Source organism: Scyliorhinus canicula, chromosome 12 (genome assembly GCF_902713615.1).
Source record: "Scyliorhinus canicula chromosome 12, sScyCan1.1, whole genome shotgun sequence".
Lineage (NCBI taxonomy): Eukaryota > Metazoa > Chordata > Chondrichthyes > Carcharhiniformes > Scyliorhinidae > Scyliorhinus > Scyliorhinus canicula.
This window is the reverse complement of record NC_052157.1, coordinates 27,150,752-27,176,259: the sequence shown is the minus strand read 5'-3', so window position 1 is coordinate 27,176,259 and position 25,508 is coordinate 27,150,752. Positions and strand designations below refer to the sequence as shown.

The 25,508-nt window shown below is 46.5% G+C and overlaps 1 protein-coding gene across 1 annotated transcript in view; it reads right to left on the bottom strand.

The window, feature by feature from the left end:
• Positions 1-25,508, bottom strand: part of LOC119974891 (protein FAM227B-like) — a 396,828-nt gene that overhangs the window by 7,866 nt on the left and 363,454 nt on the right. The window contains exon 11 of the mRNA XM_038814226.1: positions 7,111-7,226. Within this exon, the coding sequence (XP_038670154.1) occupies positions 7,111-7,226 (116 nt within the window). The remainder of the gene's footprint in view (positions 1-7,110; positions 7,227-25,508) is intronic.

The window sequence follows — 25,508 nt, the reverse complement described above, 5'->3', positions numbered from 1 at the left end:
GGATTTTGACACAACGACACTGAAGAAATGGTGACATATTTCCAAGTCAGGATGGTGACTGGCTTCGAGGGGAAATTGCAGGAGATGCTGTTCCCATGTGCCTGCTGCCCTTGTCCTAGACAGTAGAAGGTGCTGCCTAAGGAACTTTGGTGAGTTCCTGCAGTGCATCTTGTAGATGCCAATGTGTGTTGGTGGTCGAAGAAGTGAATGTTTATGGATGTGATGCCAATTATGCGGGCTGCTTTTTTCTGGATGGTGTCAGGCTTCTTGAGTGTCGTTGAAGCTGCGCTCCAGACAAGTGGAGAATATTCCATCACACTCCTGACTTGTGTCTTGCAGAAGGTGGACAAGCTTTGTAGAGTCAACGGGTGAGATACCGCAGAATTCCCAGTCTCTGACCTGCACTTGGAGCCACAGTATTTATATGGCTATCCAGTTCAGGTTCTGATTAATGGTAAGCCCCAGGATGGAGATAGTGGGGAAATTCAGTGATGGTAATGTCACTGAATGTCCAGGTGTGATGGTTAGATTGATGGAGATGGTCATTGCCTGACACAAATATTACTTGCCATTTGTCCGCCCAAGTCTGAATATTGCCCAGGTCTTACTGCATTTGGGCATGGACTGCTTCAGTATCAGGAATTGCAAATGGTGCTGAACGTTGCGTAATTATCAGCAAAAAAACCAATTTGTGATCTTATGATAGAAGGAAGATAATTGATGAAGCAGCTGAAGATGGTTGTGTCAAGGGAACTACCCTGAGTAATGTCCTGGGACTATGACTGATCTCCAATATCCACAACCATCTTCCTTTGTGCTAGATCTGACTCCAACCAGTGGAGAGATTCCCCCCTGATTTCCAATGACTCAAGCATTGCTCAGGCTCTTTGATGCTATACTCGATCAAATGCCGCCTTGATGTCAAGGCCTGTCATTCTCACCTCACCTCGATTTCTGCCCTTTTGTCCCAACCAAGGCCCTTTGTTTGAACCAAGGCTGTAATGCCATCAGGAGCTGTGACCCTGGCAGAACCCAAACTGAGTGTTAGTGAGCAGGTTATTGCTAAGCTATTCATAGAATCCCAACAGTGCTGAAGGAGGCATGTGGCCCATCGAGTCTGCACTGACCCTCTGAAAGAGCATCTGACCCATGTTCACTCACTCGTCCACCCAACCCTTTTAACATGGCCAATCCACCTAACCTGAAATGACATGAAATGAAAATCGCTTATTGTCACAAGTAGGCTTCAAATGAAGTTATTGTGAAAAGCCCCTAGTCGCCATATTCCGGCGCCTGTTCGGGGAGGCTGGTACGAGAATTGAACCGTGCTGCTGGCCTGCCTTGGTCTGCTTTAAAAGCCAGCGATTTAGCCCAGTGTGCTAAACCAGCCCCCGCTATTCTGTCTTCTATAACAAAGCCAGTTCTGTATCCATCTAGCCAGCCCACCCCGAATCCCATATGATTTTAGCCCGCCCCACTACGACGCCCCAGGTGCATCCACGCCGGGTAAGAGCAGGTGTGGACGGCGCCGGCGAGACTCGGCTTTTTTAGCGTGGCCGCTCGGCCCATCGTAGAGCGGCCCCCGACCAGAGCCGCGCGGCAATGGCACAGATTCTCTGCTCTCCGGAGAATCGGCGGACTGCCATCGGGATGGCGTGGTGCGATTCGCACCCATCCTGGCGATTCTCCGGCCCGGCCCTGGGGTGGAAGAATCCCCCCCCCCCAGTGCCTGTAGCCATTTCTTTTTTTGTTGTTTAAAACATTTTTTACAGTATCCAATTCATTTTTTCCAATTAAGGGTAGTTTAGCGTGGCCAATTCACCTAGCCTGCACGTCTTTGGGTTGTGGGGGCGAAACCCACGCAAACACGGGGAGAATGCGCAAACTTCGCACAGACAGTGACCCAGAACTTGGATTGAACCTGGCACCTCGGTGCCGTGAGGCACTGCGCTACCGTGCTGCCCTGCCATTAGCCATTTCTTGATATCATGGGGAGAGAATTGGCTGAAGACTGTGATCCTGGGGACGAAGGTGGATCATCCACTCAGCACTTATGGCTGAAGATTAATTGTGAATGCATCAGCCTCAACTTTTGCACGGATGTGCTGGGCTCCTCTATAATTGAGGATAAGGATATTTGTGGAGACACCTCCTCCAGTGAGTTGTTTAATTGTTCACTACCATTCATAATTGAATGTGGCAGGACTCCAGAGTTTAGGCCTAAACCGTTGGCTGTTGAATTAGAACTAATATTGTAACTTCATCAGGTTGACAACTCATTTTTAGTAATGCCTGGTGCCGCTTATGGCATGCCGTCCTGCACTCTACAATGATCCCCTGCCTTGGTTGCAATGGTAGAGCAGGCCATGATGTTACAGATTGTGATTGAGTTACAATTTTGCTGCTGCTAATGGCCCACAGTGCCTCATGGTTGCCCACTCTTGAGTTGTTGAAATCTATCTTGTTTAGCACAGTGCCACACAACTATCTTGTGCCACACAACATGATGGTGGATATCCTCAATGTGAAGACAAAGGCAGCAGACACATGGGAACACCACCCACCTGGAAGCTCCTCTCTCAAGTCACTCACCAACCTGATGCAGATGCATCTGTGGCAGGAAGGTTGGTGAGGATAAGGTAAAGTATGTTTTTCCCACTTGATGGTCCCCCACCACCTGCCACCGATCCAATCTCAAAGTAGGAATTTTTGAGTATCCTGCATTAAATTAAGGCAGACAAGTTCCCGGGGCCGGATGGGGTCTATCCCAAGTTACTGCGGGAGGCAAGGGTAGAAAGAGCTGGGCTCTTAACAGATATCTTCACATCCTCTTTGACCACAAGCAAGGTTCAAGAGGACCGGAGAAAAGCCAATGGTGTTCCCTTGTTTAAGAAAGGAAGCAGGGATAATCCAGATTGAGCTTTTTGAAGCCTGTGCCGAATACGATGCCCTGACTAAAAAAAAAAGCCTTCTGCCCTTACTTGGACTATATCCCTCTTTTTTGAAGGGGGGACAAAAAACATTGATGAGGGAAGGGCTGTCGATGTAGTTTTATATGGACTTTAATAAGGCGTTTGATAAGTTCCCACATAGCAGATTAGTACAAAAGCTAAAATCATATGGGTTTCGGGGTGGGCTGGCTAGATGGATACAGAACTGGCTTTGTTATAGAAGACAGAGTAGCAGGGGCTGGTTTAGCACACTGGGCTAAATCGCTGGCTTTTAAAGCAGACCAAGGCAGGCCAGCAGCACGGTTCAATTCCCGTACCAGCTTCCCCGAACAGGCGCCGGAATGTGGCGACTAGGGGCTTTTCACAGTAACTTCATTTGAAGCCTACTTGTGACAATAAGCGATTTTCATTTCATTTCAAAAAGGGTGTTTTTCTGAATGGAGATCTGTAGCTAATGGTGTACCGCAGGGATCAGTGCTGGGACCTCTGTTGTATATATAAATGATCTGGAATGAAATGTGGGTGGTCTGATTAGTAAATTTGCAGATTACATGAAGATTGGTGGAGTTGCTGATAATGTCTTGGATTGTCATAGGATACAACAGGTTATAGTTAGATTGGAGACTTGAGCACAGAAATGACAGATGGAGTTTAATCCGGACAAATGCGAGGTGATGCATTTTGGAGGATGAAATCTAAGTATGAATTATATTGTAAATGGCAGAATCCTTAGGAACATTACCATACAGAGGGATCTGGGTGTGCAGGTCCACAGTTCCCTAAAAGTGGCAACACAGGTGGCCAGGGTGATTAAGAAGGCATATGGCATGCTCACCTTCATCAGCCAGGGCATTGAGTACAAGAGTTGGGAAATCATGTTGCAGCTATATAAAACCTTGGTTCGGCCACATTTGGAGTATTGCGTGCAGTTCTGGTCACCACATAATCAGAAAGACGTGGAAGCTTTGGAGATGGTGCAAAAAAGGTTCACCAGGAAGTTGCCTGGTCTCAAGGGTGTTGGCTATGATGATAGGTTGAATAAACTAGGATTGTTTTCACTAGAAAGACGGAGGCTGGGGGGGGGGGGGGGGGGGGGGGAGAGACATGATAGAGATCTCCAAAATTATGAGAGACATAGACAGGGTGGACAGTCAGAGGCTTTTTCTAAGGGTGGGAGTGTCAATTACAAGGGGACACAGGTTCCAGGCAAGAGTGGGAACATTTGAGGGAGATGTGTGAGGTAGGTTTTTCATGCAGAGAGTGGTGGGTGCTTGGGATGTGCTGCCAGAGGACGTGGCGGAAGCAGGCACATTAGCAACATTTAACAGGCATCTGGATGGATACATGAATAGGGAGGAAATAGAGGGATACTGACCAAGTACGGGCAGAAGGTTTTTTTTAGTTCTGGCATCATGATCGGCACAGGCTTGGAGGGCTGAAGGGCCTGTTCCTGTGCTGTAATTTTCTTTGTTCTTTCTTTGTTCATTCTAGTCTAGAAACTATGGGTGCAATTCAGCGGCCTCAATTTAAAGTTTGCCGAATGGCGTGTTGAGGTGGGTGTTTCTTGGCGCTGACCCCGCTATTCAACGATACTTAGTTGTTTTTCCTGGCCTTAGCGAGGAACTCCCTGTCAAGTCCACACTTTAAGACATTACTTGCGGATCGGGGCACCATTTTAAAACCCAGTCTGATCTTTTGACCTCTCTCAGCATGGCCTCAAGAACATCCCCACCCTCCACTTCACCCAACCCGCCTCTTTCGGAGTCCTCGGGGCCCCCCTCACCCCACTCTTATCCTCTGACACAGGAAACCCGGTACCTTGACACTTTCAAATTGGCAGAGCCCCTGCAAGCCTGGCAGTGCCATCCAGGTATTCTAGCAGTACCTGGGTGGCACTCCTAGGGTGCCTGGGGAGCAGTGCCAAAGTTCCAAGCTGGCAGTGCCCAGGTGCCAGAGAGAGTGCCAGGGTACCACTCTGTCCTGTCCCCAACCATCCTGGGGCCTTAACTGCCCAGCGAGACCCCCTGAGGCGCCAGCATCAAACGGCGCCCCGTTGAGGTCTTGCTGATGAGGCCGGTGAATCCCAGGCCTCGGCGAATTGGGTGAGCGCATATTTAAATGAGCCTAATGGTTCATTTAAATATGTGCACCTGGATCTTGCCAAATGAGAGCTGATGTGTTGGGTAAGCTGGGTCTGCGAGGACTCCGTTTACTGCAGCAGTGAGAGAGACAGGTTTCCAACACTTGAAGAAATGCAACTCGATTTTATTGAACTCTTTTTTAAATAAATTTAGAATACCCAATTATTTTTCCAATTAAGGGGCAATTTAGCATAGCCAATCCACCTAACCTGCACATCTTTGGGTTGTGGGGGTGAAACCCACGCAAACACGGGGAGAATGTACAAACTCCACACGGACAGTGACCCAGGGCCGGGATTCGAACCCAGGTCCTCAGCGCTGTAGGCAGCAATGCTAACCACTGTGCCACCGTGCTGCCATGATTTTATTGAACTCTTAACTATCATACATACTTTAACTGTGGGTTGACACTATGCTGACTTGATTGGAGACCTGAGGCTAACCTGACCAGACTATCTGACTACCACATGGTGTATGTTCTAGTTGCTGCTCATGGGCTCTGACTGTCTCAGAGGCTGGATCCCAAGAGAGCGGGAAAACTAGTGCCCTCTGGCTTTATAGTGGTTGTGTCCTGTCTGGTGATTGGCTTCTGTGTTCTGTGTGTTCACTGGTCATCCTGTGTGTCCATCACTGCCTGTCTGTGCACCATCATATACCTGTGTGTATATTATGACAACCGCCATGGGATATCATTGAATCTCATGACACATTTCGAGTGTCACCAATTTCGATGCAGGCCTCTCATGAGATTCAACGGCCTTGTCCCCGCACCAAGTCAGGTGCGACAAGCTTTCTGAATCATGCCCCATGTCCTTTAGGACTCAACTATCTCAGTCAGTCGTGGTGGTACTGAGCCACTCTTGGTGATGGACATTGAAGTTTCCCACCCAGAGTACATTCTCTGCCTTTGCCACCCTCAGTGCTTCCTCCGGGTGATGGACGACATGGAGGTGTCCTGATTCATCAGCTCTTGGGTGGGAGAACACACACGAGGTGGAGGTTCTTTTGTCCGTTTTGACCTGATGCTATGATACTTTGTGGATCCTACATGCATGGCATAAAGAGTCAAGTCCAAGTATACTTTAGTATTTGAATGAAAGGCTATTGAGAATGACTTGATAAGCTGGGGATTCACCATGGAACGAGATGTCACAGAGGGGATCATAAAGGGTAGAAAATATCCATTACATTGCTGTAAATAAGCAGTCATGAATTAAACTGGAAAAATGCTCACTAAAGGTAAGATTGAAATCAATGTGGAGTCACAGAGAATTCTGCATCAATTACTAACTGCCTTTCATGTAAATCTATTGAATTACTTTGTCATTATAATGTGAGCAGGATTTTTGAATTAAAATAATAATAATTATTATTATTGTCACAAGTAGGCTTACATTAACACTGCAATGAAGTTACTGTGAAAAGCCCCTAGTCGCCACATTCCGGCGCCTGTTCCGGAACACTAAGGGAGAATTCAGAATGTCCAATTTTCCTACCAAGCACCTCAATTGAACCGGGTCCCTGCTGGCACTGTGAAGCAACAGTGTTAACCACTGTTAGCCAATTCCCTGCTGGGTCACTGTCTGTGCGGAGTCTGCAAGTTCTCCCCGCGTCTGCGTGGGTTTTCTCTGGGTGCTCCGGTTTCCTCCCACAAGTCCCAAAAGACACGCTTGTTAGGGGAATTGGACATTCTGAATTCTCCCTCAGTGTCGCCCGATGTACTTTTTACTGTGAAAGGAAGTGATTGGCAGAGTTTGGCTGTGATGTTGCTTTTTTTTAAAAATGGGAACTAATTGCCTGCACCCAATCTGCAGATGCCCTGGTCCCACTGCTACATTTATGGGGTCAGTTTTTTTTAAAGGTTTCTTTAAGCAGCTTTCAAGTCATTTGAATATGTAAATGATGGACCTAACTCACATTCAACATTTGATCAGACTCATTATATGCTGAACGTCCCTCAATGGCCTCAAAACATTTGGTACCCTAATGTTTTTCAAGAACAGTTACTGATACAATACCTCTGCCTTAGTAGGAAGCGCAGCTGAGGCTTTTGGAGTTGTCACATCTTTCGTATCCAGAGTTCTTGCATCTTTTTTTATTAACTCACCAAAGTCAAAATCAAATTTCCACTTTTCTAGAAAATCAAAAAAAATTGATCAGTACCGATAGTGATTCTTTTGAAAGATATGCTATTTCCCTCTAGAACTAACTACAACAGCAGAAATCACAAGCTGTTTAGAGCTTCTTTTTGCTGTTCTACAAACAAAGAACAAAGAAAAGTACAGCACAGGAACAGGCCCTTCGGCCCTCCAAGCCCGTGCCGGCCATGCTGCCCGTCTAAACTAAAATCTTCTACATTTCCTGGGTCCGTATATCTTTATTCCCATCCTATTCATGTAATTGTCAAGATGCCCCTTAAATTCACAATTGTCCCTGTTTCCACCACCTCCTCCGGCAGCAAGTTCCAGGCACCCGAGGCTACACAGAGGCTACCCTCTGTGTAAAAAACTTACTCGTACATCTCCTCTAAACCTTGCCCCTCGCACCTTAAACCTATGCCCCCTAGTAATTGACCCCTCATCCCTGGAGAAAAGCCTCTGACTATCTATTCTGTCTATGCCCCTCATAATTTTGTAGACTTTTGTCTCACTTGCTTCAATTCTGTTTACTCCAAAGAGTATCACTAAGTTGATTTTAGATCTTCTACCACCCACACGGGTCTGGCACTTAGCAACTCTCCACCACACTCGGAGAGTAATTTTCCAGACCAAGTGCCGCACTGCAAATTTGGCCATCAGTAAATATAGTTCAATCTGGCCATTCCTGTTAACAGATCACTAAATATTAAATTCCGAATTAAAACAAAAAATGCCAGATAAACTCAGCAGGTCTGGCAGCATCTGTGACGAGAGAAACCGAGTTAACTGTTCATGGAACATGAATCGCAAGGTTAGCATGCAGGTACAGAAAGTGATTAGGAAGGCACATGGAATGCTGGCATTTATTGCAAGAGAAGTGGAATATGAGGTAAGGAAATTTTACTGCAGCTAGATAGGGCCTTGGTGAAACCACATCTGGAGTATTGTGCACAGTTTTGGTCTCCTCATTTGAAAAAAAATATATAATTACTTTAGAAGCAATTCAGAGAAGGCTCACTGGACTCATTCCTGGGTTGAAGCTGTATATGCATATGTATCATGTTGCAGCTCTATAGAACCTGTATAGAACCTTAGTGATGAGACCATCAATTCACGCGACACATGGTTAGAAGTGAACAGTGGTTTTAATCGTCTTACAACAGAGCCTGCCTGTGACACGAACTCCAGATGAACTGCAGGCAGGCTCTCAGCATCAACCTTTATACTTCTGGTTAGGGGGGAGGAGCCGTGGGTGGAGCCAAGGGTGGAGCCCAGTACAAACTCCCGTACACTCCCAGTGTATCTCCACCTAGTGGCAGAGCAGCGCAACTGCTCATGTGCCGAGCTTACAGAGACATAGTAATACAGTGTGAATTACGCTACTGTGATTCACCACACTTAAGTTAGGCCACACTTAGAGTATAGTGTTCAATTCTGGTTGCCACACTACCAGAAGGATGTGGAGGCTTTAGAGAGGGTGCAGAAGAGATTTACCAGGATGTTGCCTGGTATGGAGGGGATTAGCTATGAAGAGCGGTTGAATGAACTCGGTTTGTTCTCACTGGAACAAAGGAGATTGAGGGGCGACCTGATAGAGGTCTACAAAATTATGAGGGGCATTGACAGAGTGGATAGTCAGAGACTTTTTCCCAGGGTAGAGGGGACAAGATTTAGAGGAGATGTACGAGGCAAATTTTTTATACAGAAGGTAGTGGGTGCCTGGAACCCGCTGCCGGAGGAGGTGGTGGAAGCCGGGACGATAGTGACGTTTATGGGGCACCTTAACAAATATATGAATAGGATGGGAATAGAGAGATATGGACTCTGGAATTGTAGAAGATTTTAGTTTAGATGGGCAGCATGGTTGGTGCAGGCTTGGAGGGCCGAAGGGCCTGTTCCTGTGCTGTACATTTCTTTGTTCTTTGTTTGAAAGTTTTTTCTTCCGAAAGGTTGATCAATTGGAATTTAGAAGAATGAAAGATGAGCTTATTGAAACATACAACATCTTGAAAGGACTGGATAGGGTGATTAGGGGGTGGGTGTTTCCTCTCATGGGACAAACTGGAACTCGGGAACATAGTTCAAGAATAAGAGGACTCCCTTTTAAGACAGAGATGAGGAGAAATGTTTTTAATCAAAGGGTTATTAGCGTGTGGGATTCTCTTTCCCAGAAAGCAATGGATGTTGGGCCTTTAAATTTATTCAAAGCTGAGTTAGGTAGATTTTTGATAAGGAATGGAGTTACAGGGGGTCAGACAGGAAAGTGGAGCTGAGACCACAGCTGGGTCAGCCAACATCTTACTCAATGGTGGAGAAGGCTCAAAAGGGCTGAATGAGTCATAGATGTTTACAGCATGGAAACAGGCCCTTTGGCCCAGCTTGTCCATGCCGCCCACATCTACTCCGACATCTACATCTGCTCCTAAGGCCTATGTTTCTATGTATAACTTGTACAATTAAAACCAGCCCTGGAAGCATTTCACCGACCATTTAATTTTTATCAGTAGTAACTGACTCCAACTGGAGGTTGGTGCATCGTGCCCCATGTATGTATCTGAGTGTGAAAGTCATCCTGGATTTGGGATGAAGATAAAACTTTGAGAATAACAGAAATGAGTTGCTTAATAGTCGCAGGCCAGATGAGGAGTAGGCAAAAACTACTTGGAACCACATCTGAAAAACAATTTTAAAACCTTGCGTTTAGGTGGAATTTAATTATTGGTGACTTCAAGCAGGCTAGAATATGTCTGCTGAAATTTGAGTTTTTATGTGTCCTAAATTGACACTGAGGTATAAAATTGTGAAAACAATAAGCTTTGATGAAGGTTTTGAAGAAGACGGAAAAAGTAGCAGCAAGGTGTGAAATCAATTAATAGTAGAGTGATAGAAATAGAAGGCAGTAAATTAGACTATAGAATTCTACAGTGATATTAAAAGCAAGACAGGACAGTGCGTCATTTTCAGTCACAAAGGGTGTCCTTGATTACTCTGCATTGCACACAGTGAACACCACAGAATCATAGAACTTATAGTGCAGAAAGAGGCCATTTGGCGCATCGAGTCTGCCCTTGGAACGAGCACCCTACTCCTCCACCCTATCCAGTAACCCAGTAACCCCACCTAACCTTTTGGACACTAAAGGGTAATTTAGCATGGCCAATCTACCTAACCTGCACATCTTTGGACTGTGGGAGGAAACCAGAGCACCCGGAGGAAACCCATGCAGACACGGGGAGAAAGTGCAAACTCCATACAGACAGTCACCCAAGGCCGGAATTGAAACCGGGACCCTGGGGCTGTGAGGCAGCAGTGTTGACCATTGTGCCACCGTGCCACCCCAAAATGAAAGGATTCATCCTGATTATAGGGATGGTTGGCATCCGAATTAGGCATAACAGCAAATAGGAGGATGATAGAAAGAAACAGGAGGCTGCAGCTTAAGAGGATAGAGGGATGAAAGGAACAATAATGAGAGCATTCTGGGAGAAGACCGAGGAAAGGATTGGGGCAAAGAGATAGCTTCGTACTTACGTAGATTAGGAGGGGATCAGGGCGGCAAGAGACAGGTCTCACAGAAGAAACAAAGTGTGTGAAACTAGAGGTTGGGAAATTAAGGATAAGCCATAAAGTGACCAGAGATCAAAATAAGTACATGGAGTAACTTGTCAAGTCTCCTTTGACAGCAGCTTCCAAGCACGTTATCTTTAGCACCCAGAAGGACAAGGGCAGCAGATGCAGGGGAATCCCACCACCTACAGGTTCTCCTCCAGGCCACACACCACACTTTCACTGACTCTGGGTCAAAACCCTTCATTAAAAAAACTACGCAGGTATTTACAGCACATGGATTGCAGCAGTTCAAGAAGGTGGCTTACCACCACCTTCTTAAGACTAATTCAGATTGAACAACAAATGCTGGCCTAACCAGTGATGTTCACATCGTACAAAAAGATAAAAAGAGAGATCAGGGCAGGAAAGAGATTCCACAACTTTTGTTTTTACAGCAAACAAATATTTTGCCTTGAACACTTTTGTAACATTCCCAAGGTTCTTATACTAAAGAAGTATTATTATTTATAATCTTATGTGGCATGCTAATCTCTGGCAGTGATAATCAACAGAATACTAAAGGGAGGTTACTTCCGAAAGCCTGATATCTTCTCCAGGGTACCCGGAGGCTGTTGGAATACACAATATCAACAAAAATAACATTTCCACATAATTAGGAAAATACTCCACAAATTATCTTTATCATTTTCTGTTTATCCAATTCACACAGTTTTAGCCATGCAGTCTGGTATTTAGCAATTTTAAATATGTTCATTACGAAAGCACTAGATTGCTTTTTCCTAAATTCTTGAATCCCTGTTGGGAAAGCGCGGCAAAATTTGGTTCCAACGCCATCTACAACTTTGCTGACGACACGATCATAGTGGGTCGGATCGCTAACAACGACGAGTCAGAATACAGGAGGGAGATAGAGAACCAAATGGTGTGGTGCAACGACAACAATCTCTCCCTCAATGCCAGCAAAACTAAAGAGCTGGTCATCGACTTCAGGGAGCAAAGTACTGTACACACCCCTGTCTGTATCAACAGGGCCGAGGTGGAGATTGTTGACAGCTTCAAATTCCTAGCTGTGCACATCTCCAAAAATGTGTCCTAGACCACCCACTCGACACTACCACCAAGAAAGCACAACAGCACCTATACTTCCTCAGGAAACTAAGGAAATTTGGCATGTGCACACTGACTCTTCTCAACTTTTACAGATGCAACATAGAAAGCATCCTATCTGGCTGCAACACAGTCTGGTATGGCAACTGCTCGGCCCAAGACCACAAGAAACTTCAGAGAGTCATGAACACAGCCCAGGCTATCACATAAACCTGCCTCCCATCCATTCACTCTATCTACACCTCCCGCTGTCTCGGGAAAGCGGGCAGCATAATCAAAGACCCCTCCCACCCGGCTTACTCACTCTTCCAACTTCTTCCATCGGGCAGGAGATACAAAAGTCTGAGAACATGCACAAACAGATTCAAAAACAGCTTCTTCCCCGCTGTTACCAGACTCCTAAACGACCCTCTTATGGATTGACCTGATTAATATTACACTCCTGTATGCTTCTCCCAATGCCGTTGTCTACGTATTTACATTGTGTATCTTGTATTGCCCTATTATGTATTTTCTTTTCATGTACTTAATGATCTGTTTGAGCTGCTCGCAGAAAAATACTTTTCACTGTACCTCGGTTCACGTGAGAATAAGAATACAAATCTAAATCCAGTTTGTGAAAATGCAAGGTTTCTCCTACACTACTCAGGTATGACCAGTGGTCGGTTAGCTAAGCCGTTGGATGACTAATGCAACAGGAGATGCTTTCTGAATGTTCCTGTCAAGAATAATAATATTGATGTATAAGGGAGACAGTGAGAAATATGTATATTTATAAGACAAAACCCTGAAAAATATTTACCACAAGGTGAGCATTCAAAAAGTTTGGATCAGTAAAGGAGTAGACGGAATTTAAGAACATTTTTATGTTTTCTTTAGGGAACTCCAGTTTTTCCTGCATTACAAAAATTGTTTGGAATGGATTTTTTAGTCCAAGTTGCCATTTCTTAGTCTTTTAAGAATTTCCCTCTTGGCTAAGTCTTTTTAATGGGTTTCCAATTTGACTAATCAAAAGCAATAAAAAACGTATAACAAAGTGACAATTTCTAAACTTGCCGCGATACACATGGGAAAAAATTCCCAGACTATGGGCACGATTCAATGGAAAAGAATCTATGTCCGGATTTGGGCTTGTTTAGCAGATTGTTTCTTGGTGGAACACTCTGCTTTTCAATGGCACTGGCCTCGGGGAGTTTCTCTTCGCCGAGATCACACTTGAGTCATTTCCTGCTGGCAAGCCCAGAAGCAAAGGCTCCTCCCAGATCAGGGCAGCATTTTGTCTGGCTGGCCTGATCTCCCCCACCCTTTTCAGTCCCCTGTTTTGACCCCCCTTCCCCCCCACCCCCTCCAACCTTGAGTAGACCCCGGCTCTGCCAGAGTGCTGGGCTTGAAGTTCCAAGGTGCCCAGGTGCCAGAGGGAGTGCTGGGGTGCCACCCTGCCCTGTCCTCAACCACCCAGGGGTCTCTAATGGCCTAGGAGACCTCTCCATGTGCCATTATGACTGGCCCACCAGTGAAAACCAGTACTAAATGATGCCCTGGCGAGGTCTCCCAGGCATGGCATTAGGAAGAATCCCAAAAACACAAATGGCTGATTTAAATATGCAGATCTGTATCATGCCTACTGAGGGTGAGATTCAGATCGCGATGTCTCACAGGATTCTGTTAAATCTCACAAGGTGTTTCAAATGTCGCAAATCTGGCGAGGGGCCCCTGTAGGGCTCCGCCATATTGCCCGGGAGCCGGCGCGGAGAAGGGAATCTCCACGCATGCGCGGAAATACTCCGGCAATTCCGCGCATACGCGGACACGCGCAGGATGTTCCGCGCCGGCTGGAGCTGCAGGGATCACTCCGGCGCCAACCTAGTTCCCTAGGAAGGGGAGCATTCCCCATTGTCGGGGACCGTTGACGCCGGAGTGGTTGGCACCACTTTTCACGCCGGCGTGGGGACATAGCCCCATTATTGGAAAATCCCGCCCGTGCAGTTTAACTGCGGTTACGGAGATAGGGCGGGGGAGTGCGCCTAGGTAGGGAGCACATTCGGAGGTTCGGTACAGACTCGACGGGCTGGATGACCTCCTTCTGCACTGTAGGGATTCTATCTTCTTCTTCATACAGGAAAAGCTAAGTTCGAAAAAACTTGAAGGTGGTATTTCAATATGGAAAACTGTACCTCACATGTACATTCTTGCTGAATTAAGGTTGGACTGGAAGACTGATAGAATCAACCCATGGCCTTGTCCTACAGTCACGCAGCCTGTCCTCAATTTGATCAAACAGTTTTTACATATATTATTACTTAATTATGGGCCTGCAGAATGACTCACATTGAGGTCAACAGAAATCAGAATAAACCCACCAAATCTGATTTCAAAAGCAAACCAGAAAACAACAAATGAAGTGACACCATATGTAAGATGGTACATTACATCACTTCTATGAAAAAAGTCTAATTCACACAAACTTTCTGGATCACAAGGGGTTGTTACATCTGTTTTCTGCCATTTCTATTAGATCTGAGCTAGATCTAAGCTTTTTAATTTAAAAACTTGGTTTTGATTAAATTTGCCTCATCAAGGCCAAGTTCTGGTAGGCATGGTCCTTAGTTTTGGTCTCTTACATAATCATAAAGCCTTTAAAAAAGTCTCCGAACATTTTGTAAATTGACTGATTTAGAAAAAATCACCCACAAATTTTTAAAAAATGTGCAATAGATTTCTAATTACGTGCCAGGTCACTCTGTTTGAGTCTTTTTTCAAATGAATTGGGAGTTCACTCAATGTCATTGCACTGTCTTAGTTAATACTAGTTGATGTTACACAGTAAAATCTGACAAGAATTAAAAACAAAGTTGATCTGGAAAGTAACACTTAAGGGTAACTGCTTCATTGAACTTGTCAAATTACTGGATGCTTGAGCATGTTCGTGGGTCTAAATCCTAACTCTAATGTAAGAGGAGCAATAATGAGAATAAACAACTGACTGACACCCAAGAAAAAACAATTTGGTCATCGTCACACTGCTGTTTGAGGGGAACTTGCTGTGTGCAAACTGTGTTTCCTACTTTACAACAGTGACTACACTTCAAAATTGCTCCAGCATGTTGAGGTTGTGGAAGGTGCGATATGAATGCAAATGTTCCTTTCCTTCTTCTAAGTTATGCCAACTCCACTTTTTTTTTGTATTTCAATTTATCTTCTGCAGATAAGACCATGACTTTGTCTGACAACAAAAAGGCTGTGGATTGATCACATGATTTTTCAGCCCCCTCTTTCAGGAGAATAACAACCACCAACCAGTTTGGCTGAGGCTCAAGTTGAAGCTCCATTTTTGCAATTTCTAGTGTGAAGAGATGGTGCTCTAGTAGTCAGTGCATTCTTTTTAAGAGATTGTACGGAATTAACAGTCCCCATGAGTACATGTCGACTATCTTAGAATTATGTGTTGTAGTTTGCTGGGGGTGTCAAATAAACAAATTCCAGATCTTTCCCCCTCAAATTGGCTTGGGTTTAATCTGTTGTTTTACTTTGCTAAGTGTTAGAACCAACAATTCTACGGACACGTGCTTGTAGGATTAGAATAGCGGTTTTAATATACTCACAACAGAGCCAGCCTGTTAGCCATTGAACTTTCGGTGAACTGGCCGGCTGACCTTGTGGCACTGATGTTTATACAGCAGCTCCAGGGGGAGGAGTCCTGGGCAGAGCCAAGGGAGAAGCCCAGTACAATTCTCGAGTACTCCCAGCGCTACTCCCCCTGGTGGTCAGGTAGTGCAACTGCACTTACAAGATATACACATATATATACAGATTATAATCCGGTGTGAATCACATTCACCACACTAAGGAGATCCCATCGTTTTTTGATGGGGGTGGAATAGGATATATTAAGATTAACGTGTAGGTTCAATCAGCAGTTAGGAAGGCAAATACAATGTTAGCATTCATTTCGAGAGGGCTAGAATGCAAAACCAGGGATGTACTCCTGAGGCTGTATAAGGCTCTGGTCAGACCCCATTTGGAGAATTGTGAGTGGTTTTGGGCCCCGTATCTAAGGAAGGACGTGCTGACATTGGAAAGGATCCAGAGGAGGTTCATAAGAATGATCGCTGGAATGAAGATCTTGTGGTATGAGGAACGGTTGAGGACTCTGGGTCTGTACTCGTTGGAGTTTAGAAGGATGAGGGGGGATCTGATTGAAACTTACAGGATACTGCGAGGCCTGGATAGAGTAGACGTGGAAAGGATATTTCCATTTGTAGGACAAACTTGAACAAGAGGACACAATCTCAGATTAAAGATGAAAACAAAGATGACCCCAGAGGGTGGTGAATCTGTGGAACTCTTTGCTGCAGAAGGCTGTGGAGGCCAAAGCACTGAGTGTCTTTAAGACAGGGATAGATATGTTCTTGATTAATAAGGGGGTCAGGGGTTATGGGGAGAAGGCAGGAGAATGGGGATGAGAAAAATCTCAGCCATGATTGAATGGTGGAGCAGCCTCAAGATGCGAGTGGCCTAATTCTACTCTTATGTCTTATGGTCTTATACTGTGTGATGATCTTTGTCTCGGAAGTACTATCATAAGGAAAATTTGCAATTTCTTTAACATATCTGTGAAATTTTTTATTGTTACAAAGAATTATTTGAAAAATATTTTTAAGAGTTTGCAGTAAAGGGTTCAGTTATAATTTTAATGGATAATAAGAAATATTGGTCTCTGCACCTGGTCACCCATGGTCTGAAAGCAGTATTGACAGGATGGAAGTTAAGAAACAGACAGCGTGTAGCTGGAAGACAGAGAACGTTGTTACGACTGTAAAGAACAGTTGAAGACAGAAGGGGATCAGACACAGGGAGCAACACACTGAAATCTTGCAAGGAGCAGATGGAAATCACTCCCAGAATGAACTCAGTTTTCCTGTTTGGCAGAAAAGAACACAGAAGTTCTTGGAGACAATGTGCGAGCTGGCTACACAGGTTTAAAACCTGGAATCTGTGTGAATAGTTGAAGCATTAAAGAGTTGAATATTTTCTCCAGAATGACCATGAATTGAGGTGTCATCGGTTGGTTGATTGGAAAAGAATTCTGGAAAGCTACACCAACAGGACCGTTGTGATCTGAAGGAGGCAGCGAGGGAGGAAGAGAGGATCTGTAGAAGTGTGCCTTGCTAATCAGACCTGTGAAAGTCAAAGATGAAAGCTGTTATTTTATAGGACTCCTGCATGAATGAAGAGCAACATATTGTGAAATTGAAACTACGTAGAATTACATTTATGCAGGGAGTGATGAGGATCTTTTTGGTTGCCTATCTTTGCTGTAATGACACTTTAAAGTGAAATCTATCTTTTTATTTGAAGTGTCAGTTGCAGGTTAGTTCATGTTTCATTTGTGTCGGCTTGGGTCACTGTCTGTGCGGAATCTGCACGTTCTCCCTGTGTCTGCATGGGTTTCTTCCGGCTGCTCCGGTTTCCACCCACAGGTCCCTAGAGACGTGGGCCTGGATTCTCCTCTACCCGGCGGGGCGGGCATTCCCGGCGCCGAGGAGTGGCGTGAACCACTCTGACGTTGGGCCACCCGGAAGGTGTGGGATCCTCCACACCTTCAGGGGCAGGGTTGACGCCGCGCCAAGCGGCGTGAAAGGGCTTGGCGTCGCACCAACCGGCGACAAAGGGCATCCGCCGGCCGGCACGAGTTGGCGCATGCGCGGGAGCGCCAGCTTGTGCTGGCATCATCCCAGCGAATGCGCAGGGGGTTTGTCTCCGTACCGGCCATGGCGGAGGTCCACAGCAGCCGGTGCGGAGGGAATGAGTGCCCCCATGGCACAGGCCTGCCTGCGGATCGGTGACCCCTGATTGCGGGCCAGGCCACCGTGGGAGCACCGCCCCGGGGCCAGATCCCCCCGTGCCCCCCCTCCCCCCTGAGAACCCCGGAGGCCACCCGCTGGTAAGCACCTGGTCTAATTTACACCGGCAGGTCCAGCCTAAAACAGGCGGCCGCTCGGCCCATCGTGGGCCAGAGTATCGCCGGGGGGACCACTGCCAACGGCCCATGACCGGTGCGGCGTGATTACCGCCCCCTCCAAAACCCCGGCGCCGGAGAATTCGGCAGCCGGTTGGGACGGGATTCACGCCACCTCCCAGCGATTCTCCGGCCCGGCGGGGGGTCGGAGAATCCCGCCCGTGCTGTTTGGTAATTTGAACGTTTTGAATTATCCCTCTGTGTACCCGAACAGGCGCCCGGGTATGGCGACTAGAGGCTAATGTAAGCCTATTTGTGATAATAAAGATTATTACTATTATTGATGTGTGTTAAAGTAAAAGTGGAGTCTTGTTGGTAATTTCTTCATTTGGGTGTCCTTCAGTAAGTTTATTATTTTTGTTTACGATTTCCCCACTCGGATTGCAAACAAAATATCAAGAACGGGCAGGTGTAGAGGGAGAATGGGACAGTCTGGAAGGCCGTCCTGCTGGTCCTGCGGTCTAAAAATCTCACGGTCTTCCGTTGGCAGGAGGTCCTCCCCGACTTGCTCCACTCCATCCGATCGCTACTCTGCACTGCAACTAATGAAACCCCCCCATGAACGTCTCCTTGCCTTCCCGAGGACGTCCACCTGCGGGGTTTCGCTCCAAACGTGGCTGGCAGCTCCAGGACCCATCCTCCTCCGCAGACATGTGCGGCCCCACAAGGCGGACCCGTTGGTCGAAAGGATAAAGCTGCTGCATGCAAACCCGCAGTACGCCTACGTGGCATACCCCGCGGCCACCAGGACACAGTCTCCCTCAGGGACCTGCCACCAGCTGGATCCCCACCCATGGCCCCACGCCACCTGACACTCCCCCCCCCTCCGATTGCCCCGGCGCCACTCCCCCTCCCCCCAGTGCACATCACTACAGCCCCCGACCCAGGACGATCCGTCCTCCCACTGGTTCCACCTGGGGATGAAGATGAGGATAACACGCTCCCGGAGTCACAGGCGACCAAGCTGGCGCCTGCATCACCACCGGGACCGAGGCGCTCACAGCAGAGGATCAAGGCACCCGACCGGCTAAATTTGTAAATTTTCACCAGACTGTAAACTTTAAATTCTCACATACCTGTAAATAGTTTTCCACCATCCCCGCTGGACTCTTTTTTAACAGGGGGTGAATGTGGTAGTCACCACTGTTTGTAGAATACTTGTATTAGAGGTAATACGGTAAGGCTCCTGTAATACAGGTATGGGGGTAGATCCCTGCCTGCTGGCTCCGCCCAGTAGGCTGAGTATAAATGTGTGTGCACACCGAGCTGCTACCATTTCTGGTAGCAGCTGCAGGAGGCAACACATCTCTACTTAATAAAGCCTCGATTACTCTCTACTCTTGTCTCGTCATAATTGATAGTGCATCACTCTCTAAACGTTCCTAAATGCCTTTTAAATATTGTCAATGTCCCTGCCTCAACCACTTTCTCCGGCAGCTCATTCCACACACGTACCACCCTCTGTGTAAAACAAAGTTGCTCCTCAGGTTCACATTAATTCTTTCCCCTCTTAACTTAAACCGATGCTCTCTAGTTCTTGATTCCCCAACCCTGGGAAAAAGACTGAGTGCACTCACCCTATCCATGCCTCTCATGATCTTATACACCTCGATAAGATCACCCCTCAGACCTATGCTCCAAAGAAAAATAGTCTTAGCCTGTCCAATCTCTCCCTATAACTCAGTCCCTTGAGTCCTGGCAACATCATTGTAAATCTCTTCTGCACTCTCTCCAGTTTAATAACATATTTCCGATAGTAAGGCGACCAAAACGGAACACAATACTCCAGGTACGGCCTCACCAACGTCCTGTGCAATTGAAAAATAACTTCCCAATTCCTATACTCAATGCCCTGACTGATGAAGGGTTGTGAATCTATGGAATTCCCTGCCTAGTGAAGCAGTTGAGGCTCCTTCATTAAATGTTTTCAAGGTAAAGATAGATAGTTTTTTGACGAATAAAGGAATAAAGGGTTATGGTGTTCGGGAGGGAAAGTGGAGCTGAGTCCACAAAAGATCAGCCATGATCTCTTTGAATGGCAGAGCAGGCTCGAAGGGCCAGATGGCCTACTCCTGGTTCTTATGTTCTTATCATCTTATGATGGCCAGCATACCAAAAGCCTTCTTCACTGCCCTATTTGTGACTCCACCTTTAGAGAACCGTGAACCTGAACTCCAAAATCCCTCTGTTCCACGATACTCCCTAAAGTCCTACTTTGATTTGACTTTCCAAAATGCAACACCTCATACTTATCTGTATTGAACTCCATTTGCCATTTCTTGCCCCACTAATCCTGCTGCAAGTTTTGATAACCTTCCTCACTGTCTACAATACCACCTATTTTAGTGACATCTGCAAACTTACTCATCATGCACATTATCATCCAAATCGTTGATATAGATAACAAACAGCAATGGATCCAGAACTGACCCCTGAGGCATACCACTAGTCACAGGCCTCCAGTCCGACAAGCATCCTTCCACCATTACCCTCTACTTCTGACTATCAAGCCAATTATATATCCAATTTGCCAGCTCTCCCTGGATTCCATGTGATCTAATCTTCCAGAGCAGCCTACCATGTGGAACTTTATCAAAATGCTTACTGAAGTACACATAGACTACATCGACCATCATACCCTCATCAACCTTCCTGGTCACTTCATCAAAGAACTCTGACAAATTTGTAAGGCATGATTTCCCATGCACAAAGCCATGCTGACTACTACTAATCAAACCTTGTCTTTCCAAATGCCTGTATATCTTACCCCTCAGAATCCTCTCTAGTAACGTACCCACCACAGATGTTAGGCTTACTGGTCTATAATCCCACTTTTCTGCACTTGGTCTGTAGCCTTGTATGCTGTGGCAGTTCAAACGCTTGTCTAAATGCTCCTTGAATGTTGTGAGGGTTCCCGCCTTTACCACCCTTTCAGGCAGCGAGATCCAGATTCCAACCACCCTCTGGGTGAAACGGTTTTTCCTATATCCCCTCTAAACCTCTTGCCCCTTAACTTGAAAATATGCCCCCTGGTTATTGACCCCTCGCTAAGGAGAAAAGTTCCTTCCTATCTATATAGTAACGTTTGTAATGGCAGAAAAAAGTATATGTGTTAGTCACAGTAATACAGGGGTAACCTATATTTTAGAATATGCAAAACATCTTACTCTAAAAGTTGGAAGCTTTCTTTTGAGGAAGTAATATTTTAATAGGGTTTTCAAATCCAAAATAAGCTCAAGTGTGTAATTTTTTACAGGCCCTACCAAAGGACCTTGATAGCTCCCCCCCCCCCCCCCCCCCCCCACCACCCGCCCTCTCCTTCCCAAGGAAAGAAACTGAAGAGAAGCCTGTACCATCTGCACACATCTTCAAAGCATCACGTGAGATTTGCTTTAATCTATAGCTTTCAACATTTAATTCACCTGACGAAAAACACTGCCATATTTTAAGCCTCTATAGTTTTGATAGATTACATATTTATAAGAGCTAAAAGTTCACTACTAGTTACTACTTCCATGCTGTTTAAACCAGGGGTAATGGATGACAAAAAAAATCCGCAAGCTTTCGTAGTTTTAAACTTTCCAAGTAACTTAGAAAATCCTAAAAACTCCAGGGGAAAATTACTGCTAATGGTTACTTCAAGCAAAATTGTAATATATGTTAACAATTTATTTGCATATCGTGAAGAGACAACAAATTATATTCATGAATTGACGTATTATTCATTTGTGTTGTGCATTTATTTAACCAATGTGTTCAGTGTATCTGAATTGAGAGAGGATTTTGGTGAGATGTCACCATGAATTAACACAGCACCACAAACCTTTTGGGCGACTGGCACTTCTCAAATTTCTACTGCAGGGGTAAATCAGAAATGTCAAAATCCCTGCTTAAGGTTATTGCAACTTTACTTGGAAGAGTTGATAAAGTTCACTTCAACCTTACAGCAATAATTAAAATCAGAAGGGGCCAAAGGGACGAAGGGATATGGGGAGGGGGACGGTGGGATCAGGGTATTGAATTTGATCAGCCATGATCATAATGAATGGTGGAGCAAGCTCGAAGGGCTGAATGGAATACTATTTTCTATGTATGTTTCTATGTAAAATATGTGGATTATTTTTGTCAATATGGGATTTCTGAATATCTTACACTCATTAACTATCCGCATCGTGCAATTATCAACAGTGTCTACATGCCAACGCAAATGTCTTCACTTAGACAGGCACAAGCCTTGAAGTTAATTTAGACTGTGAATGCTCAGTGAGGAAAGGAAGACGCGGGACTGTTGGTGAATTGGGGATTGGTATAATGGAGACTGACGATTTCTTCATTAGGTCGAAAGGAGGAAGGTTTCCTCTTCCTCCTCTCCCTCTTCCCCTTAAGCTTTTCAATTACTCACTGTATAGCAGGAGGCAAGGGCTCTCTTCATGATGGTGAGGTTGTGCAGCATAGAGCAAACCACTGAGAATCACCACCCACCCCACCAAGTACTACAGAGCAGTCCAGGTCAATGTCTGCTCTATCATATTTTGTGCGGTCGCATGGCTTTCAACGTGTGCATGCTGCACGTGTGCATGGATTACGTGCCGGAGTCAACTGCCATGTGCCAGTCGCTGGCCATCACCATTGAGTAGCCAATCTTTGGTTTGCCATGTGGCTCATGTGATATTGGCTCAGTGGACTGCTGCAGAATGAAGGCATCATGACGACTGCCAGCACACTGGGAAATGAGCATTAACCTTCATAATTTGCTATCTATGGTCACAGAGCAGCTGGATATTAATGGAGTAGAATCATTTTTGGTTCTGCTAACTGGCAGAGATAATAGCACCTACACTATGGAGAAGCCTACAATCCTAGCAAAACTGCATGCTTGTCCAGCCTGCTTCTCCCTACGCATGAGAGTAGTTTGTTTCTGCTAACAATGAAAAAGAGGGGCGGAATTCTCCGCTCCCGGGAAAAATCGGGAAGGCCGGCGTGAAACTCGGCCGAGTTTCACGACGGCCTTGGAGGCCACTCCTCTCACCGTATTCACCCCCACCCGGGGGGCTAGGAGCAGCGCTCCGTTTGCGTCAAGGCAGCGCGCCGAGAATGACGCGACAGCGGTGCCTTTGTGACGTCAGCCACGCATGCGCAGGTTGGCCGGCTCAAACCCGTGCATGCGCGGTGGCCGTCTTCCCCTCCGCTGCCCCGCAAGACGTGGCAGCTTGATCTTGCAGGGCGGTGGAGGGGAAAGAGTGCGCCGCTTTGAGACGCCGGCCCGACGATCGGTGGGCACCGATCGCAGGCCAGTCCCCTCCCGAGCACGGCCGTGGTGCTCACTCCCCTCTCCGCCCCCCACAAGCTTCAAACGGGCCTTTGGTGCCCATGTTCACGACGGCAGTGATCAGGTGTGGTTGCCGCCGTCGTGAAACGGTCGCGAACAGCAGGCCGTCGGAGAATCGCCGGTCGCCGTGAAAAACGGCGAGCGGCAATTCTTCCAAGCGGGGGGTGGGAGAATCGTGGGGGGCACCAGGGGGGCGTGAAATAAGTCGCCCGGCCCTCCCGCGATTCTCCCACCCGGCGTGGGGAGCGGAGAATCGCGTCCGAGAGCTTTTAAAAATTAATTATAATAAGCTTTATTGTCACAAGCAGGCTTACATTAAAACTGCAAAAATGTTACTGTGAAAAGCCCCTATTGTGGCCTCCAGTGCGCAACAGTGGATGGCAAACTGCAAGATGCTACGCTACTCTCCAGCTCCAGCCTCAAAGAAGCTTGATGCATAAAAGTTCATTGCCACAGTCTGTGTCATGCTCTGAGGTTGCAGTAATAGCTGAAACAGGTGAACAATTTGCAGACACCTCCCACATTATTTCCCCACTGAGGCCCAAGTAAGAGACTTGCTGGGTGGATATGGCTGCTGTGAACTCCACCTCTCTCTCCTCCCCCTCCAGTAGTTTGCTGTGCTCTATGTTGCCTATGTTTTGTTCTCTAACTCATGCTGCATTCCAAGGAGAATGTCTATTCGTGCATTCATATCTGAGAGAAAATGTGCAGAAGCCTTGCAACTAGAAAAGATCCTTTAGCAACTACTATACTCCGCCCCATAGATTTTTGAAACAACTATTAAAAGCACCATGCACAGGGGCAGCACGGTGGCCTAGTGGTTAGCACAACCGCCTCACGGCGCTGAGGTCCCAGGTTCGATCCCGGCTCTGGGTCACTGTCCGTGTGGAGTTTGAACGTTCTCCCCGTGTTTGCGTGGGTTTCGCCCCCACAACCCAAAAATGTGCAAAGTAGGTGGATTGGCCACGCTAAATTGCCCCTTAATTGGAAAAAATAATTGGGTAATCTAAATTTAAAAAATATATAAAAAAAAAAAAAAAAAAAAGCACCATGCACTGACTTCCAGTGGTGTATGCGAGCGGGGCGGCCGCATCAAGAAGAGGTCCCTCCGGTGGCCACGATTTGCAACACATTTGGGGATTTCCCGATTCATTGATCACCCCCCAACTATCATCGGCCTTTGGGGCCATCACGGGCAGCTAGCGGGTCCGGTTTGAAAACTGGCGAGGAACCCCGTGTGGGTGTCAGGCGGCGGGGGCTGAGGCACTGGGCCCAGAGCACTTGAAGGCCAGAGCAGCAGGGGCGGAGCCAAAAGGAGGCCAGGGCGCGATGTAGGTGGGATGTCCCACATCGGATGGCTCCCACCTAGAATAAAATAAGAAGGCTGAAGTCCCGTCCCGGGGGAACTCTGGGAGAATGTAAAAGAGAAGAGAAAGAAGTTTTAAAGAAGTTTGGTGAAAGTTTTTTTTCTCCGCTTTTTTTTGGTGTGAAGGAAGAAAAATTGTTGTTTTCAAGAAAAAAACAGATTGATGAAGGACAGAAGGGTGAAAAGGGGAAAAAAGAAAGGAAAACCAATAAGTCGCTAAAGGATGCGAAGAGTAGCGTCGAAGAAAGGAGGAAACGCGGGCTCGCCGCTGAATGAGAGGACGAGCAAAAGTGCTGACAAGATGGCAGAAGCCAAACCGCATGGTGGGTGATGCACCATCAATTGGACTCGAGTCGTGAAGTAGTTCCAAACAACAGGCGTTAATACACTAGATGTGTGCTTGGCAGTAGACGTACAGAGAAAGGTCGACTGCCAGCCGGTCCGAGTGACACCCCTCCTCGTAGGCGGAGCTATCAATCTCTCAGCCAATCAGCGGGTAGTCACATGACTAGCCTCAGCCAATTGGCAGAGAGGCACATGACTTGCCTGAGCCAATGGGCAGCGAGTCTTCTGCACCAATTGCAGCATGGTTCTAAAGGTACCGTAATCTCCCTAGTCATACTACCACATTCACCTCTTGTGGAGAAAGAAGCGGGGGGGGGGAGAAGCGGGAGATAGAGGAGGGGGGGTGCGTGTGCCCCGTAAGACTGGTAGTATGACTGGAGATAATTCAAGTTGTACCGAGGTATCTCATGGCTGCCCACTGGCCCGCGACGAACGTGCAAAACAATATCACCGCACACAGTGCATAATCGAACAACAATTTAAAACAATGAAACAAATATGCAAACAAAACACGTGCACGAACACAAGGAGTCCATAAAGTC